The following is a 19,452-nucleotide window of genomic DNA, read 5'->3' on the forward strand; positions in this document are numbered from 1 at the left end:
TGCTTTTTCTTTCAAAATGTTGTGTCATTACCAGACAAACATTTCCCTACCTCTTTATTGCTGTCCTACAAGGAAGACATACAGAACCTTTAAAAACAGCATTAGAGAGCATTGAAAGTAGTTGTTTTGGAAGATCTGTTGGGTCTGTGAAGCTGTCCACAATAATCATCATGTGTCTTTTTCATTTAATCTTTATTAATTTCATTGGCCTTTGAAATACAAATCCTCATTCATCTTGAGAATAAAATGCAGGTAAGAACTGGGTCAGCCTGTTGGATGACAGCCACAGTGATCTTCTCTGCCTGAGCTCAGACTTTCTGTTTTGCAAGTTCTTGTGATCCATAACAGTATTTTTTTATTATGTTTTTTAAGGATGAAATTCTGAAAGCAGCTGTGATGAAATATGGCAAAAACCAGTGGTCTCGTATTGCATCGTTATTACACAGAAAATCAGCAAAGCAGTGCAAAGCCAGATGGTAAGTGAGAAGTGCCACGCCTGGGAATGAGAGATTTATACCACAGATAAATTTATGTCCACAGAACAACAGTAGTTTTAAGATTGTTCGATTTCTGCTATTGTGGATATTTCAGATTCCTATTGCTTGAAAGTAATTGAACAAAAGTAGCCAGATATTGTCTTTGCCAGTGACTGTGGTCTTATCAAACTTAGGATCACTTAAAATTGTGCACATGCTTTTTCTCCCCCTCTATTTACACATTTTTAATCAGTTTCACCAAGGAAGTAAAACTGTAGGATATTAATCTCTCTTAAAGATAATTTCCTAATTTTTTATCACGTTAGTTTGGTTTGAGAATAAATGTTTAGATATTGCACCATGGAATTTAATTTCATATTAAAAAAAGCAGAAGCATGAAACTAATGTAGACTATTTGAGAATTAGACTTAGTTTCTAGAGTATTGAACTGCACATAGAATCACAGAATGGTTTGGGTTGGAAAAGACGTTATAGATCATGTAGTTCCAACCCCCTGCCATGGGCAGGGACACCTTTCACTAGACCAGGTTGCTCCAAACTGTGTCTAGCCTGGCCTTGAACACTGCCAGGGATGGGGCAGCCACAGCTTCTCTGGGCCACCGGTGCCAGTGTCTCACATATTTATTACAGTACTTGTATATAAAGGTCACAGCACTGGCACAGTTTGAGACTGATAAGATGTCTGTTAAAGGATCCAGACCAAAAAAATCTTCCACTTATGGAACCTTTGGTTGTTGCAGTTTTTACTTTTGTTTTTCCGGATTTTGTGACTCCTTACTTTGCTAGACTAGAGATGTGGGAAGAAAGAAGATGCAATATCTGTATAAAAACTGATGGACAAATAATACCTTTTAAAGCTCAAATACATATGTCATAAAAATACTTTGGAGTAACATCCTCTTGTACAGAAAAAGCTTCTATGAAGTTTGCATGACAAGATTTTGAGATTTTCTTGTAGTTTTTTGGGTTGACACTGTTCTGAATTAATTCAAGACAAATCAATAGATGGCTTGGATCTGTCATCCTGATTTTCTTTCTCTTTTTAACAGGTATGAATGGCTAGACCCGAGCATCAAAAAGACAGAGTGGTCACGGGAAGAGGAGGAGAAACTCTTGCACCTGGCCAAGCTAATGCCAACCCAGTGGAGAACCATTGCCCCAATTATTGGGAGAACTGCTGCACAGTGTTTGGAGCACTATGAATTTCTGCTGTGAGTTACTGTTTTGCTAGAGCTGCATACCAAGAAAATCTGTGGAGTTTGTTGTAGCAGTGTGTTGTTCCCTTCTCCCATGGTGCTGAAGTATGGTGGTTTCCAGCTGACAGTCCTTTTGTAAGCAAATACGTAAGGACCATATCTTTTCAGTCGATGTGTCTAGCTTGAAAGAAGCAGTTTCTGGAACCTGGAGAGCAGGCTTGAATAGAGATAGGTTTATATTTTCTTGCTTCCGGTCCTTCTGGCTAGAGGAGTCTCAAGATTGATGGGTTTTATGGGTTTACATTTGAGGTTTATTTGGGTATTTTTTGACTGGTTGATCAGCATGTGTGGGTGTGTGACAGAAGACAAAAGACAGACATAAACCACATGTTGAAGTGGCTGAATGTGCAGCTGTCATCTCTGTATGCTACAAAGGATTTCTTTGGGCTGTGAGAAGAGAAGGAAAGTGCTGTTTTCCCTTGTGAGCGTGCTTAATTCTGGTGTGATGGGTTGAGTATAATAAATAATGGGAAATTCCATTTTCTTTTTGTCACACTACTTGAGGAGAGTTCTTTGCTATTAACGTTATAAATACTGTATTTTATACAGTATTTTATTATAATGTAATACTGCATTGTTGTCTTCTTTCTGATTTAAGATTATGTAACTGTACCATGTTCAGGAATTTTTTCTGCAGTAGTTGTGTAACAAGCTTCACGTCTAGTACATAGTACAAGGTTACTTTTTTTGATCAGTCTTTGGGGACATTTAAGGAATGGTTATTGTGAGCCTGGGGGAAAACAAAGAGCTGGTTGTCATATATATAAAAATGCATTTTTAGGGACAAAGCTGCTCAGAGAGACAATGAGGAAGAAACTGCTGATGATCCTCGGAAACTTAAACCTGGAGAAATTGATCCAAATCCAGAAACCAAACCAGCCAGGCCAGATCCTATTGACATGGATGAGGGTAAGATAGGAGTTTTTTTGCCATTTTTGACAGAAATCTGATCTCTTTTTGGTTTTTCTTTTTACACAGCTTCTGTACCTTGGGTTTCTCTTGTCTTTTTTTTCTTCACCCCCAGATCTTTTTTTCTTACAGGATTTGTCTTATTTTTGTATCTGGCCAGTCAGCTATACTTTTCCAATTTTATTTTCATTGGTGTCTTTTCTGCTGCTGTAGTTGTCTTCATCATCACTTACCATGATTGACTGTTCTTTGCTTTGATAACTCCTCTGCTTGTTTGCCATTCTTATTTCTGTATCTTCATCTGTTCCCATCCCATCAGCTCATACCTCCCAGATGGATTCATGCAGAAGCACAGGAGGACTACATGACTTTTTTTTTCCTTGCACATAGCAATGTTATAAACTAAAAAATGAACATTGATAAATTCCACGAATGGACTAATAGAGGTTTGGAAGAGTCACAGGTTCACGTAGGTAGCACTCTTGGATCTGGATGTAAATAAAATTGACAAGATCGCTAATATAGTCCTCTCAGATGAAGATGTAATTATAATTTCATTAGTGTGGTCAGTTTGCGTCTTTATGTAGACATTTTAATTTGCTGTAGATATTAATTGAATCATTTTCAACATTAGGCATTTTTTTCTTGAAGTCTTTGTTTTGTCTGGCCAATGATTCAGAAAATATGTTTGAGCAACTTCGAGAAAACTAGTTTATCAGTCATTCAGAGTGCCTGTGAAAACATGGATTCATTCAGTTTCTAAAGATTGCTTTCTGATCTTAATGTCATTTTTTCCCTTACTTCCATCTTTAAATGCAAATTCATTGCTGTATTTGTCTGTACTATTTTAGATGAACTTGAAATGCTCTCTGAAGCTAGAGCTCGTCTGGCTAATACACAGGGAAAGAAGGCCAAAAGAAAAGCAAGAGAGAAGCAGCTGGAGGAAGCTAGGTAAACTTATGCTTAATTTTATATATTGGGACTGCTTTTGTCGTCTCTGGAGCATTTACAATGCATAAAGTCAGGCACAGCCTTAAGCCGTTGCAAAATCAGGCTTTTTTTGTTATTTGTGACAAGAGCTTCATTCTTGTTCAGATACATGCAGCCCTATCTCAGCAGCAACTGATTAAAGTAGTACCAGATCTTAGAATACAGGAGCCACCTATAGGTATGCACTTTAAATCACATAGTGTTACTGTTTCTATAGACGGCTTGCTGCTCTCCAGAAAAGACGAGAACTTCGGGCTGCTGGAATTGAAATCCAGAAGAAAAGAAAAAAGAAGAGAGGTGTGGATTATAATGCAGAAATTCCATTTGAAAAGAAGCCTGCCCCTGGATTTTATGACACATCAGAGGAAAACTACCAGTCTCTGGATGCAGATTTCAGGAAGCTACGTCAGCAAGACCTGGATGGAGAATTAAGATCGTAAGTGTGTGTTATACTAAGGAGAGAACAGTATATTTGAACATACAACACCCCCCATTTCTCCCCTTTTTTATATATATGTGTATATATATACATATACACATATGTATATGTGTTAGGTCCTGGAAATAAAATATAGGTAGGAGCTGGATTTTCTTTGGGACAGATAGTAGTACAGGTTGCATTTACCTTTTCAGTCTTCTGCATTTTTTTATCTTTCTAAAGGGTCTAGTTGACCTTTTTTACCATGAGAATAAAGTTCCTCATGCACATTCTTGCTCTCTAAATGGAAATTGTAGGGGTTTTTTTGACGTTCGTTTTCTTTTAGCAATAGGTTTGCAGTCCTTTCTCCAAGTAATAACATCATTGAGATTGCTTACAGGAGTTGATTTTGCTTGTTGTAGTACTACTTTTGATGGAATTGTTCTTAAGTAGAATCTCCTGAAATGCTTAATTTCTTCCCCTCCACTAAAAATGCAGTTGAGAAATAAAATGCCTGTCTTCATCATGAACAGCCTTTTACATGTTTAATTGCACAATTGCATTTCCCACTACTTCTGCCAGCTGCTTTTTACTGTGAGAGTAGGTCCAGTACTACCTATGACTTGGTTTATTAGCTTGTGATCATATCAATTCTTTTCGTGTGGCTCTTAGTTCAGAGTGTCTGGTAGGAGCTTCAAACTTGAAGCTTATGATTTCACAGGCTGACTTCATTGTCGTTTGAAGAAAATACCACTTTTATTAAATACTGAAGAGAAACTGGTTCCTGTATCCCACAGATGATGTTTGTCTTCCCTTAGCAGCTGCTGAAGAAAAGGGACTGTTCACATCCTCTGATTCTTGCTATCTGCATTCTTGGACTGATGTTTTTTTCTTGTTCCAGTGATAGTGTTGATTGTAGCTGAAGCAACCACCTGTTGTTTAATTCCAGAATTTAGAAGCATTACACTGCCTTGTAGGTATTGTTGCTAGATCTGCAGACCATATTTAATCATTTCTGCTCCACAAAGTGGTTCACTCTTCCTGCAACATGTTTTATTTCAGCGTAACCAATTTTTGATTCGGGTACAGCATTTTTGCTTATTGCTTGTTAGATTTACTTTGTAGCTGTTCTGAATGTTCTGAAATGATTCTGTTATCTGTAATGACAGTGAAAGGGAGGGAAGAGAGCGCAAAAAAGACAAACAGCATATGAAACGGAAAAAGGAGTCAGACTTGCCTTCAGCTATTCTACAGACCAGTGGAGTGTCAGAATTTACCAAAAAAAGAAGTAAACTGGTGCTCCCAGCTCCTCAGGTAAGCTGTTCATTGATCATTGTTCATCGCTCATTGTTCATTGGCTTAGAAGACCAATGCCAGTCAATGAGTTCTATTTTGTCAAGTGGATCTCATGGTTGTATTTTATCTTACTATGGCTTGGAATTTTCTCTTTTGAAGATATCTGATACAGAACTTGAAGAAGTTGTCAAAGTAGGCCAGGCAAGTGAGATTGCTCGCCAGACTGCTGAGGAATCTGGAATTACAAATTCAGCTTCCAGCACTCTTCTGTCTGAATATAGTGTGACCAACAACAACATAGCACTAAGGACTCCCAAAACTCCTGCAGCGCAAGACAGGATCCTACAGGTAGAGTATAAATGTACAAAATCAGAATCGTAGAATCACAGAATGGTTTGGGTTGGAAGAGATCTTAAAGACCATCTAATTCAAACCCCCTGCCACGGGCAGGGACACCTTTCACTAGACCATGTTGCTCAAAGCCCCATCCAACCTGCTCTTCAACACTGCCATGGATGGGGCAGCCTGTTCCAGTGCCTCACAGTAAAGAACGTCTTCCTAATATCTAACTTAAATTTACTCTGTGGTCTTTTATTTTTAGTAAAGTGGTAACTGAAGTAACTGAGGGTGTAAATACCATAGAAACATTCCTCAGGTTATGTGTGGTACTGCAGTTTGAACTGACATGATTTCAGGACACACTAGAAAGCGTAGAAGCAGATCCACTTCAATGTGATAAACACTGGGATCCTTTTTTTTTTTTTTTGTATTACGTATCATGGGCAACTTGTAGCACTAACCATTCTCCTGGTGTTTGGATGATTTCCTCTAATATTGGGTTCCTCTCAGCACTGAAGATGTATATAATGTTGATATCCTTAAAACAGTCTTCTATGCTGTTGTTTTGCTGTTCAGTTTTTATCTCGGTTAACAAGAAGTAATTAACTGCAACAATATAAGAATAGGTTCCTAGCACTTTATTGGCTTCAAACCACTGAAGACAAAGGTTGTCAAAAACCTGCGAGTTACATTTGTGTTACACTGATTGTGCGAGTGTCTGGGTTCTTTTTAAAACTGGTAGCATTGGGTAATATTTTGCTGAGTGTGGGAAAGTGGCTAAATAAAATCAGTGTGGCTAGTGTGTAAAATGAACAAAACTTCATGCCAAAAAACCCACTCTGAAACAAAAAAGCCCCAACCCTTATGTTGATAATGAGCTGTATTTTAGCAGTTTCATGACAGTAGAAAAGAGAAAGTTCCCGACTCTACAGATCATGATGTAAGTCTCCATGCAGTGTTTGCAGGAGGGGTCATGTTCACCTTCAAATGGAGTAATCTGGCATCGTGTATGTTGCAGTATTATGTATATACACAGTTCATCAGTTGCAGTGGTAGTCTTCTGTGAAGGTAATGGCTATGTCCAGTAATTCCATTATGTCAGCTCATTTTCAGTGACTTAATTCTTCATTGTAGAAGGAAAAAAAAAAGTGGGATATTCCTAAAAGCCCAACTGAGTCATGGACTAAAAATCTGGATAGTGACCCTCTCTGTTGGAATATTCTCTTTGAAGTACAGCTTGGATAAACTTCACTGACGTTGCATTTCAGAGTGCAAGTGTGCTGCTCTTTTTGAAAATTGGGATTTTTAGGATGACTTGAGTATTCAGTCACTAATAAATCTTGCAAATTTATGGAGTCTGGCGAACTGAAGGAAGCTGAAACATTAAATAACCCACTCATTTTTGCAACTCCAGTTGATAACATATTCTGCTGGAAATAAAAATTAAAATCCCTTCAGTGGAACAGTAGGCTTTGTAAATACCAGTGTATGGGTGTTAAGAAGTGTTAAATGTTTCCCACAAACTCACTGATATTTAAATAATTCCTCAGCTGTTGTTACTACTACTGAATCTGTAGAGTGTGACAATGAAAGTCTTAGTGATGTACCGCATGTATTGTCTGTTATACAGGAAGCCCAGAATCTGATGGCTCTCACAAATGTGGATACCCCCCTGAAAGGAGGACTTAACACTCCCTTGCATGAAAGTGACTTTTCAGGGGTAACACCACAGAAACAGGTTATCCAGACTCCAAATACTGTGCTTTCCACACCCTTCAGGTAAAGCAGACTCCTTTCCTAATGGGTGTTTGGCGGGCCCGTGTCTAGTGGAGTTGGATGGGCAGAGTGAATTTTGATGTGTGAAATAATAGGTCACGATTAGTGCTTCATTACAAGTCTTAACTCACTTTTATTTCAGGTCCTTGTTGTACACCTTTCTCCTTCTCTGTCTTGCAAGCCTAGCCACATTTTTGTCTAAATTTGTACAGTGTATAGCTCACTAGAGTTTTGGTCCAAAAATGAGGCCTTCTGTGCTCTGGAGCAATATAAATTACACTGGAGTAATACAGGGGTATAAATAGTAAGATAGATTGCCAGTCTGTATGTGGATCCTAACCTTTCTGAAGTATTACCTCTGAGTCAAAGGTGTAGGAGGTCCCTTAGCCAGACCCACACTGAATTTTTGAAAAGCTGGAGTAAATATTTTATAAGCCATATATATCTCCAAATTGAAATATTTCTTATATTGCCAATCTAAATAGCATGGAATTGCTAGTTTAACTATTACAGTGGGTCCTGAATAAATACATATCCCACAGATACCAAATACTGTACAACTACTACCAATTACTACACTTGGTACATTTTGCCTGACAATTTTTTTCAACATAGGTTCTAATTTTACTTGTGTCATGCTAGTAGGAAAAGTGGAGAAAGGAGTAAAAAGGACCTTTATGGCAGCTTTTTAAAAGAAGCTTTATTTTGGTGTTTTAAAGCTGTGTGCAAAAGCCCTTCTCTTTTAATTGGATCTGTGTAAATGAATCCTTTTCTGGAGATCTGTTGGCATCAGTTCAATGCAGAATGAATGCAGAGTTTGGCCTGGAGTGTGCTGGCTGTTCATTTGAGTGATTTTATATTAAGAAATGTAAAGACATTCTGATTTTGTTTGAGTGTTAGGGTTTTTTGTTTGTGGTGGGGTTTTTTTAGCTTCTGAAGTTCAGATTTGCACATGTAAATATGGTACCTATGTATCAACTTAGCTTGCTTGCAGAAATGCTCTATCAGTGTGAAAATCCAAGACTGAGCAGAAAGAAAAAAAATAAATCCATTACGTGGTAAAACATAAATGGAAGCCATAATTTATTAAGGAGACAGAGTAGTGAAGCAGAGCCATCTGCAATATTTAATCTAAGTACACCTTTTTTCCTATGTTGGTATGAAATCTGTAATGTTTTGTTGCAAGGTTTTTGTGGAAGTTGTTGCCTCGCATTAGGTGTTTTGTCTTGGTTGTTGGGGTTTTTTTCCCACATCCTAGTTATAAGAATTTTCTTTAAAACATACCAAGTTGAAAATTGTAATAGGGTTTTAAACATTACGTGGAACTGAGACAACTAGAAAAAACCAACCCACTTACTTGGAAATTGTTTCTTCTGGAAAGTCAGCTTAAAACCTTTTCTTCTAGTATAATCAAGAAAGTAAATATATCATAGAATCCTGGAATGGTTTGGGTTGGAAGAGACCTTGAGGATCATATAGTTCCAGCCCCCCTGCCATGGGCAGGGACACCTTCCACTAGACCACGTTGCTGAAAGCCCCATGCAACCTGGTCTTGAGCACTGCCAGGATTTGGGTGTCCATAACTTCTCAGGGCAAGCTGGGCCAGTGCCTCACCACCCTTGCAATAAATCACAGTGTATCCTATGAAACATTCATTTTGCTGTTTTTTTGCAGGTGTCATCCTGCAAATGTTTTTGCTTGTATTTGTTATCCTAAGTGAGAGTTCCTTAAAAAATCTGTGAACAATCTCAAGCAAGAGGAAAGTATCACTTGCCTTTCACAGACATACCCAGTAAATAAGGTGCTGTTGTATCCCTTAGAAGAGGACCTGTAGTATGTGTCAGGCCATATATACAGTTGTGTTTGTCCACCATTATGACATCTTCCTTGCACTACAGAATTACAGTATCTGGTAGTGGAAATGATGAATTAAATCATCTGGTCTAGTCTGTCTCTGCCAGTGTTATTCTCTACAGTACACATACTTGTCACTGCTGTCTGAAAGTATTCTCGTAAGCATAGATGAGTGCCACAATGCAGGCTTCTTTCTAAAAATGTTTCCCCATCCTGAACTTGTTTTCTTTGAGACAGTTGATGTCTTACCAGTTTATTATTGTTACCTTCATCACCATTATGTGAAACTTCATCATAAGCTGGCAACAGAAAACTTGTTACTATATCCGAGACCATGTCTACATGATTTTTATGTAGTAGGTTATTTGGATAGAGAACAAAATTTCTTCCCAGTATAGAAGAAAAACAACTGAGGCCCACAAAATCTAAGGCATAATCTAACTTGCCTAGCCATAGGTGCTTAAAAGTTATTATTGTAATGTAATTACTCCTTCAATAATCAGTGAAAGCAAAGAGTCATCTTCAGAGTGATTAATTGAATTGTAAGTTGAGACAGCTGCTAGGCCAGATGAATTCAGAGTGAATGACTTGCCACAGGTGGTGGGGAAATCAAAGCTTGCAATTAAATCCTGGTTACTATATCCCAAAATAGTTCCTGGTGACTGGGTAGTTTCTTCTCTCAAATGTAGCTGTGGGAGTTTGTGTTGATATAGTTCCTGAAACCTCTCTTCACATAATGATGCCTCTAGATTTCAGATTGACAGGTCCTTGGTCACACCTTTACAGGTTTAAACATTTATTTTGGATTCTTCTAATAGCATGTTACAGTTTTACTACCTCCCAAGAAAAAAAATCTAGATTGAATTTTTTAATGGTATTTACTTAACTTTATCTAGTATTCGGACTTTGGTAGGTAGAGCTCTTTAGGAAAAAAATAAATGTCTGTATCTGCATTTCCTCTAGGACACCTTCTCATGGACAAGAAGGCTTAACTCCTCGTGGAGGACTGACTCCTAAACCTGGGCTGGGTACAACTCCTGGTAGAACTCCACTACGTGATAAATTGAACATCAACCCCGAAGAGGGAATGGCAGATTACAGTGACCCATCTTATGCAAAGCAAATGGTAAGAAGCACTTAAGAAGGGAAAAAGCAAGTGTTATTTTTGCCAGTTGTCTGCAGGGCTGTAGTCATCATCTGATAAAATCAAATCTTTATTTGAAAGAAGAGAAATCTTGCCACTTAGAATGGATTTCAGTGTGCTCAGTAAAAGCACACTCCAGCTGTTTGTCAAGGAAGACATACTTAAGTTTCAATCCTACTTGTATCTTTGAAGCTGAGCAAGAAATATATCTTGAGCAAAGATTAATTTTTCTTGCTATTCCACACAGCCCTCAAATCCCTCATCATCTTGGCTTCCCAATTTACCTACAGGACCTTTTCATCAGTCTGTCGTGTTGACAGCATTGAGCTGAAGGACTTTAATTTTTGCCATTAGGAGCACTTGGTTTTGAGATGTCCAGTAATCCGAGTCCCATCCAGATTCTTTCATCGCCTTTTCAACAGATGTTTCCATTCTTGGAGACTCAGCCAGATGTACCCTGCCAATTAGCCATGGTATAAAACAGCATATACCTAATAGGTAGCACCTTGGGAACTCCTTTTATGTGGCTGATTCTGCAGCCTTAACTGTGGCTTTGGATATTTCCCACCAGAGCTATTGACATTTTTCTTTTTGGGCTAGCTAAGGATATCCAGTTCAAGTTTTTGGCATGTTCTTCTCACAAAAACAGCTCTTCAAGTTCAGAATTTCAGATTTCCTCCTAGCTTGCAGGACAAGGTTTATTTGATGTCTGTGTACTTACTTTGGTTCTGTCTTATGTTGGTTTTGCTGCTAGAAGGAAAACTGGGGCTTTCAGTTTCCTGATGGACTCCACTGGTTCCCAGATCTGGTGTTGTGGCACAGTATGAAAATGAGGCAAACAATCCCCAGATTTGTGAGCAACTGCAAGGAAGAAAGTTCTCGTTAGGCTTGCAGATACCCTGTCCCCATCATCAGTGTGGACACATTTCCACATACTTTCAGTTTCTTGAAAAGTATTTATGTGAGCCTCTGCTGTTGTGCTGAAGCCACTGTGAGGCGAGGCGGAGATGCCGTGCTGATGTTTTACTTGAGTGTATTTCAGCCTGTTTGAAGATTTCATTAGCTATCTTTAAGAAATCTGTCTGATGGTTTTTTTAGTATCAGAGAGTTTCTGTGATGAAAAGTGCATGAACTCTGGTATGGTGGTCTGTAGCCAGGCTGGATTAGTAACATGCCTCTTGTCAGACTTCAGAGACCTTGTTTCTGTTGACTTCGTAGCAGACAAAGATAGCTGGATAATATTAGTTGTGTATTGTTCATGTCTCTTAATGGAGATGAATGGAATTCAATTGTATTGCACCTTGGTCCATGAACCCAGAAGTATTATATCTTACTGTTTATTTCAACAGGAGAGAGAGTCTCGTGAACACCTGCGCCTTGGACTCATGGCCCTTCCTGCTCCAAAGAACGACTTTGAAATTGTTTTACCTGAAAATGCAGAAAAAGAACTTGAGGAACATGAAATAGATGAAACCTTTGTAGAAGATGCTGCTGATATAGATGCCCGCAAGCAGGTGTGTGTGTGTGTGTGTGATGCAGGTAGTGCCTTTGGTTTAAAATAAAATGTTTCTTCTATGGCTCCCATAGTTTCATACCTGTTCAGTGAAAGTGGTACAGCTTCTACAAAGTACAATGTACTTGTTTTCTGTGCTGACATCAGAGTGTACACACACAGAGGCTAAATCAGTTTTCTCTCTGAATTCTTTTCTTAATTTGTTAGTGTTACGTATGACATCATTTGTCACTTTCTATGATGAAGTCGTGAGTGTGTATGCCCCAAGTGCTGCATTTGTCCCCCAGAAGATAAAAATATAATTAAAAGCATTTCTCTCTGGAGGCACATGGGGTTTTTTTTCTCAGTTTCACATTATTCTCTCAAGTGAAAAGTTTCTGTTTGTGAAGTGTAAGACAGGTACATACAAATTCCGTCAGGCTGGTAGCACACAGATAGAAGTCTTCCATGCAGTGAATTGGTTCCTTTTGTATGACTTGTACTGCAGGATTACCCAGACAGCTGAGCTGTGAATGGGTTCCTGATGCTCTGTTTCATTCAGAATCAAGGAAGGCTGGATAAAGTGCTAGCTTAAATTCTGCAGGTTAAATAGCTGTAGTGGCCGGTAATTAGAAACACTATAAATTTTTATAAGAACAGTCTCTTTTCCATTTATTGCTTATCCTAATTTTTGTGATACAAATCTAGTTTTGTTATATGTCTTCAAATAAATTCAAATAAATAGCTATTTTTGAGTTCATGGGGGTTTTGCCAATCACTGTGCTTGACAAGTGAACAAAATATTTAAAAATTGTGTGCTTTGATATCTACTAAGCATTTCCCAGAATTTGGTTTCTAGCTTGTCCTTATTGGGGAAGAACACATTACGTGCATAAATATGCATGTCTTGTACATATATACCCTCATAAAAAGTTTGAATAAATACGGATAATTTATGTGTGTAGAATAGAGAAAAGGATTTGGGTTGTAATACCATGCAAGAGAATAGCATCCTGCCTTTCAAGTGAAGGTGTAACATGGCTGGAATTAGAACATGGAAGATTTTGTTTATTGGTCCTGAAGTTTTAGGTGGCACTGCCTTTTTATGTTATTTATTGACTGAAAATTGAATGTAAGGGGAAATCTCATGTTTTTACACTTTCATGAATATTGCTTTAGTGAATAGTTCCTCCAAGGCATCGAAGAGAACAAACACAGTCCTGGCTTCAAGTTTAACAGTCTGTCTTTTCCTGGTGGATTTTGTGTCTGGAGCGTTAGAGCAGTTGTCAAACCTGATGTGGAGGAATTTGTAAAGAACGAAGTTGTCTGGGCTGAAGGAGAATGTGATGGCTGGAAATGACTTTTTAGGATATCTCTCTTAGTCTGCTGTGCTCTTCCTGTTTAGAGGCAGTAAATTACAATGTCATCACATTATTTAGCTCTGGCTTCATAACATGAAGTCTTTAAGGAATCTTTGCTGTGGTAATCAATTACTTTTTATATCACATACATTTCTAGGAAGCATCTGATTGTATTTCAGTAGCTGGATTAACATTTAGCTTGTTTGTCTAGGCTCTCCGGGAGGCAGAGCGTGCAAAAGAACTGAAGAGAATGCACAAAGCTGTGCAAAAGAATCTACCACGGCCTTCTGAAGTAAGTGGAAACAAAATTTGCTTTTAAGGGACAAAAAAAAATAAAGGTTTTAACCGTTTTAGGAGGAAATACAGTCTGAGTAGATCATGAGAAAATGAAATCTCTATTTGATCATGCTGATTTCATCATTACGGGAAACTTTCGCAGCAAAATTGTCTGAGGTATTTCATATGCACAAATGAAACCACAGTTGGGTGTTTGGGTTGCTGTATGTGTGTCACACTACAAGGGATTTTGGCACCTCTTCTGCATGGATTAGGTTGTATATAAAATTCGTATTCAGATGGAGCTGTATGAATTTAATGTGATCTTTGGGGTGTCTGATGTTTATGAGCTTCTTTTATTCCTGGGCAGGTTAATGAAACAATACTGAGACCCTTAAATGTGGAACCACCTCTAACAGACTTGCAGAAAAGTGAAGAGCTAATAAAGAAAGAGATGATTACTATGCTTCATTTTGATCTTTTACACCACCCATTTGGAGAACAGCCTAGTGGTAAGAAGGGGAAAGGCCCAGGATTTGGAAACAACAATGCAGAACATATGGCTTACTTGGAACAGAATCCTTATGAGAAGTTCTCCAAAGAGGACCTCAAGAAGGTGAGAATTGTATGGCCTAATAACCAGTGATCTAATGTCTCCTTATGTCATGGTCCTGTAATCTTGCAAAAAATGGTGAGCCTGCACAGAGTTTAAGTTGGAGATCTCCAGAGTGTTGTATGAAGAGCTGTAAGGATAATTTAAGTGCATATTCTCTTTTCTGTTATCTTCTGTTAATCTAGGCATTTAACATTGAGTGATGAGGATGCTGTATTTGTCCAGAGACATTGTCTTTTCGATATAATTTTGAAAGTGTTGTGTGATTGCATATCATTTTAAGTAAGGGTAGGAGCTATAATGTCCCAACAGTTACCCAGTTTACTTTGCTGTTTCTGGAAATTGATACTAAATCATTGAGACTTTAACTAAGTGTGATATCCATCTTCTGCTGCCTATATAGTTTGTTAATCCAGAATTACTAAGCATTTTTTTTCAGTACAAACTAAATATGACAGTGGTAGCTAGTTTATAACTTGAAGCAGCTAAACCAGTTGTTTAATTGTGCTTGTCAAGCTTGATCAAACAGATCTGTGCTAGTGCAGAGCCTGCTGGGCTATGGCAACTGATCCTAGAGCATACCTGGTTAAAAAGTGCTGAATAGGTGGAATAGGTTGTTGCTGGATGAAATGAGTAGGCTGTCTGGGCACTCAGTCTTGTTTTGCATTGTAATCCCAAGTTAAATAGCAGTCCTGTACCAAGGGTTCCGGGTTGTTCATTTATTTAAGCAGCTACAGATGTTGCCTTTTGCTGCCAAGTGACAGATGGACAGTTCAGACACACAGTGCTGTGCTTAGCTCTTTCAAAGAGCATCACCTGTGAAGTTGTGCCAGTAACCTTTGACCATATGCTTACAGGAATAAAAATGAAAAGGACAAAATCAAGTGCCACCAAGTCGTCTATTTCATGCAGAATCCTGCTACCCGAGGCTTGGGTTCTGACAATAGCTGTGGTACCTCTACACCTAAATCCATAGTACTGTGAAGATGTACAAACAGATTTTAAATCTGACCATACCTGATCAATGAATCAAGAGCCTAAAATGAGAAACACAGAACAGTATGTACTTTCAGTTTGCTGTTAAATGAAAAATTATACTTGAAGATTTCTGAGAAGGAGAAGTTAAAGATGGAAAATACAGTTAGATCATGAATTTCACTGCCCTGCCAGTGTCGGATTGTTCCCTTAGGAACATTCTCTCAGTGTTTTCTCTGCTTGTTTTGAAGTGCAGTGAGAATTGGGTTTTCTCCCACTGCCCTTGAAGACTATTACACAGTCCAGTAGTTTTTGTATGGAAACTTTCTTCAGAATCTCTGCCTGATGAGCAGAAGTTTTTTGCATCCTTGCTCCTGCTTGCTTTCTAACTTTCAGCATAATATTTCCTCTTTGTCTAAAATCAAATTCAAACCAGAAAGTTTTGCTATCTTAGAGCTCTCATCTGTGGCTTGCTTATTTTGCTTTCCTTCATTTGTTTTTAGAACATCTTCCCACTAAAATCCTTTAATAAAATGCTCCTTTCTGTTCGTGATGTGTAGTACTCTTTTGGGAAGGATTAACAGTGGTGCTGAGCACAGTGTGCTGAGCTCTTAGAGCTGTAGAACAGTTGTGGTGCCACAAATAAATAGCCTTAAGTAGTTCCTCACAGTGTACAAGTAGAGTCTAATTGAAAGTGAACCTTTCCAAGATTCAGCTCTATCAAGTGTGGTTAGAGAACTCCTATTTTATTAGTCATGACCATCAAGGACAACTAATTCATTTTCCTTTCTCCTGTATCCCTGGAATCATCTAATCTGGTGATACCTGAATTGCTTCCTGGGCAATATGCTGTTTTGAAACATACATCTGCTTGCAGTAAGATTATCTGCTGCTTGATATGGAAATTTTTGATGCACATGTAAATGCTGTTTAAAGAGGTGACTTGCATTTATAACCAACGAAGTCCAGATTGGTGAAGATACATCAGGTTTTTCGTTACAAATAAAATGGGAAGGACCTGGGTGTCTGTGTAGTTTCATGGATCAGGCTCTTTTTCAGAAATATTACAAGCTGTGAGAACAACATGAATCTTTTCATTTCACTGCAAGTTACTTTTGTAAACTAAACTGGAAACTGTAGAATGCTCATCTCACTAGTAGTTCTCCAGCCACAAAATCTGTGTTGAAGTCGGGTATTTCGAGCTTATACAGCTCCGTTATGTTTGAAGTTGACTTTCCAGCTTGTGTGGAGAAGGGCAAGCAAAAGGAAATGAAAAGTAACTTTTTGTTTCATAGAACAGCTGCTTCTGTCTGTATAATTCTCCCTCCCCTCAAGATCCTTGCTTTTATCTCTTCTGCAGCAGGATGAAGGATCTAGCTGTGCCACAGGGTTCATTAGCTACAGCAGAGTGATGTCAGGTTTGGCCAAATTATATAAAATGAGTGATAGTTGTGCTATGAGTAGCCTTCTAGCCTGGGTTTCATTTATAATCCACAGCATCTGTGTTAGATTTTATAGTTAGCTTAACCTGATGGTGAGCTTTTAGTATGAAAAAAGAAACTGCCCCCGTGAATTGCACACTGAAGGACTAAAAAGAAGAGGCATTTTCTTTTATCTTGTGTATTGTAACTGCAGTTTATTTCTCATCATTTCCAACAGGCACAGGATCTACTGGCACAAGAGATGGAGGTGGTAAAGCAAGGAATGGGGCATGGAGAGCTCTCAAGTGAAGCTTATAACCAGGTGTGGGAAGAATGTTACAGTCAAGTGTTATACCTGCCTGGACAGAGCCGCTACACAAGAGCTAACTTGGCCAGCAAAAAAGACAGGATAGAGTCTCTTGAAAAGAGGCTTGAGGTCAGTGTCACTTTTTTTTGCTTTTTGCACACACCCCCTTTTTTTCCCTAAGTTTCTCCGCATGTGTTTTCTTTCTTTTTTTGTACGTAAGAGTTACAGGTTACTTTATAAATCGTTCAGGTGTTTTGGTGGATTTCCTTTGTTGAGGAATTCTCTGAGGGAGTTCATAGATGCCCTTGAGGTGTTTAAATCACCTTTTCTCATCCTCCTCCTTTTCTTAAAATATCCCCAGAGTATTCCCACACAGTTTCTCTTTGCAGTATTAGCTGTAACACAGCTCATCTCACCCACTCGGTTCTCAACTGGAGAGCAGGTCAGCTTCTCTCTTGTAATTCCATGTGGATTTTTTGCTGTTTTCTTAATCTCCGCTATTAGTGGATCAAATACGTGATCTTTCTAGTTTCATGCTTTGTCCCTGATAGTGACCAGTCTTAGATACTTCAGAGAAAAATGCTTAAACCCAACATCTCTGTCCTCAGACTCCTTTCGAGTTCTCTTTCCAACTTCAGATTTGGTTTCTGATTGACTATTCTGTATAGGTCCAGATAGTCCTGAATTCTTGCCAGACTGGCGTCTGCTGCCAATTCCAGTGATTCCCTCCAAGAACAAAGAAAAATGGATGTTTGTGATCCCATTCCGCTTCATCAGGAAATAATAATAGGCTTCCTTATGGCTGCTTTTTAAACTCAAATTTTGAGTTTGCTGTTGTGTATTTGTGTAACTCATTTATTCTGCAAGTACAAAATGCCAGAGTTCAGCTAGCAACATCTCACTGGTGTGTCCCATTACAGCTTGAGTCCTGTGGCAGGACACTGGTACTAAGGGACCAAGAATTGACACTACATCTTCTTATGTTGAGTTATGGAGTAGAGTGTTTTGTGCTGTCAGCATGCCTGCATCAGTTTATTCAAAAAGCAACTGTCACAGGTCTTAACAAGGTGTTAAGATTTGGTGTCCCAGGACTGAGGGAGTTGAGTGTGGCGAGGAAATCATTTGAACTACGGTGCACTTAAGTAGATGAAAGTTCAAACACTTTAACAGTGATTTCCTTTGCCCTGTGCCTTCTCTAGAGTTCCAGTCAAACACTCCACACAAAACACACAAATACAGAGCTTTCATGATAAAAAGTAGGGTGGTTTTAAATGGTTTCTTCCCACAGAATGTGTTTGTTCAGACTTGCAGGAAGTCATATTAACTGTTTTCCAAAATACCATTCTAGCACAAAAGCCTCTCTAAATTATGCAGCATCGGATTATTATATATATAAAAAATATAAACATATTACGATTTCCACGGTAAAAGGAAACTTTAAAAGAAAATAAACTGTTGCTCTGTATTTGACATCAACATAGCTACTGTTGCTAGAAGAAAAACTGTGTCATTGTTAGTCACTCGGGCCAGGAGAGGTTCACCTGCAGGTAGCCCAGTAGCTAGGGGGTTTAGCGTGGATGCCGGAGCACTTGTGTTGCTTCTGCTCCCCAGCAGAGAGCACCATTGCCCTGCCCAACGCTGCCCGCTGCTTGAGTGCTCTGCTCTACTCTCGTCTCACCAAACCAGTGTCAGCGCAGCAGCAGCCAGCCTGCACAGCAGCAGTGGTTGTTCTGGCACCACGCCAGCGATCGGAGGGCTGTACCTCATTTGTGTACAAATGCTTTTTGAAATTTAAATGTCTTACGCCCAAAACTACATTAGAATTGCATTATTAAAGTTGCAAAGTCAAATAGTCAAAGTTAGGGAATGCACAAACAGCCTTAATTTGCCTATGCACATGCATTATGAGACAGTCTTTAATTTCATGATTACAGCCTAGTTTTTCCACAGACTCATTTACTGCACAGGGTGGAGAGTATTTGCTTAGTGAGTAGCTATTGAATATTTTGCTTTCTCTTTATTGTTCAGTGTGTGGCCCTGTGCCTTTACGCTGCACACTATTTCTGCAGACTAAAGCGGTTACTTCTGTGTGGGCTTTCTTATGCTGTTGATTTCTGTTCATCTCCTCCCAGTATTTGAATGAATAGTTGGTAGTGGTGTGTTTGTTAACAATATTGAAGAAAAGAAAGTAAGTTCAAGTCATCCATTTGTCAAACTCCTGTTGTGTTTGTTCGCTCTGTAAGTGCTCTTTGCTCTGTAGTCAGGAGATGGTCACCCAGGAAGCAAAATACAAATCAGAGGTCTTGCCAAGAAAAAAAACAGGGTTTCATTCAGTACTAACATTGTATGGGACTCCATGGAAGACAGTTAACAAAATCCGGCTACCTGTGCTGCGGTCCAGAGATGCTGTGTCTCACTAATGTATCTACATCTCTTTAGATTAGCTGAGATCTTGGCATGCTGCTAGACCAGGCTAATTGCTTGTCGTACATACTATAAAGTGAGAGAAGAAACTTGTGTATGTGTTC

At 38.8% G+C, this 19,452-nt stretch overlaps 1 protein-coding gene across 1 annotated transcript in view; it reads left to right on the forward strand.

Annotated features, from left to right (window-relative positions):
• Positions 1-372: 372 nt before the first annotated feature.
• The window catches only part of CDC5L (cell division cycle 5-like), a gene marked incomplete at its 5' end in the record, with an annotated part of 33,565 nt that continues 14,485 nt past the window's right edge, over positions 373-19,452 (forward strand). Inside the window, 13 exons of the mRNA XM_010019869.1 lie at positions 373-476; positions 1,547-1,708; positions 2,535-2,662; positions 3,514-3,613; positions 3,870-4,088; positions 5,240-5,384; positions 5,526-5,714; positions 7,336-7,484; positions 10,299-10,461; positions 11,829-11,993; positions 13,544-13,624; positions 13,979-14,224; positions 16,856-17,053. Of these exons, the coding sequence (XP_010018171.1) occupies positions 373-476; positions 1,547-1,708; positions 2,535-2,662; positions 3,514-3,613; positions 3,870-4,088; positions 5,240-5,384; positions 5,526-5,714; positions 7,336-7,484; positions 10,299-10,461; positions 11,829-11,993; positions 13,544-13,624; positions 13,979-14,224; positions 16,856-17,053 (2,049 nt within the window). The remainder of the gene's footprint in view (positions 477-1,546; positions 1,709-2,534; positions 2,663-3,513; positions 3,614-3,869; positions 4,089-5,239; positions 5,385-5,525; positions 5,715-7,335; positions 7,485-10,298; positions 10,462-11,828; positions 11,994-13,543; positions 13,625-13,978; positions 14,225-16,855; positions 17,054-19,452) is intronic.

Source organism: Nestor notabilis, unplaced genomic scaffold (assembly GCF_000696875.1).
Source record: "Nestor notabilis isolate BGI_N333 unplaced genomic scaffold, ASM69687v1 scaffold1188, whole genome shotgun sequence".
In the NCBI taxonomy this organism is placed as follows: domain Eukaryota; kingdom Metazoa; phylum Chordata; class Aves; order Psittaciformes; family Psittacidae; genus Nestor; species Nestor notabilis.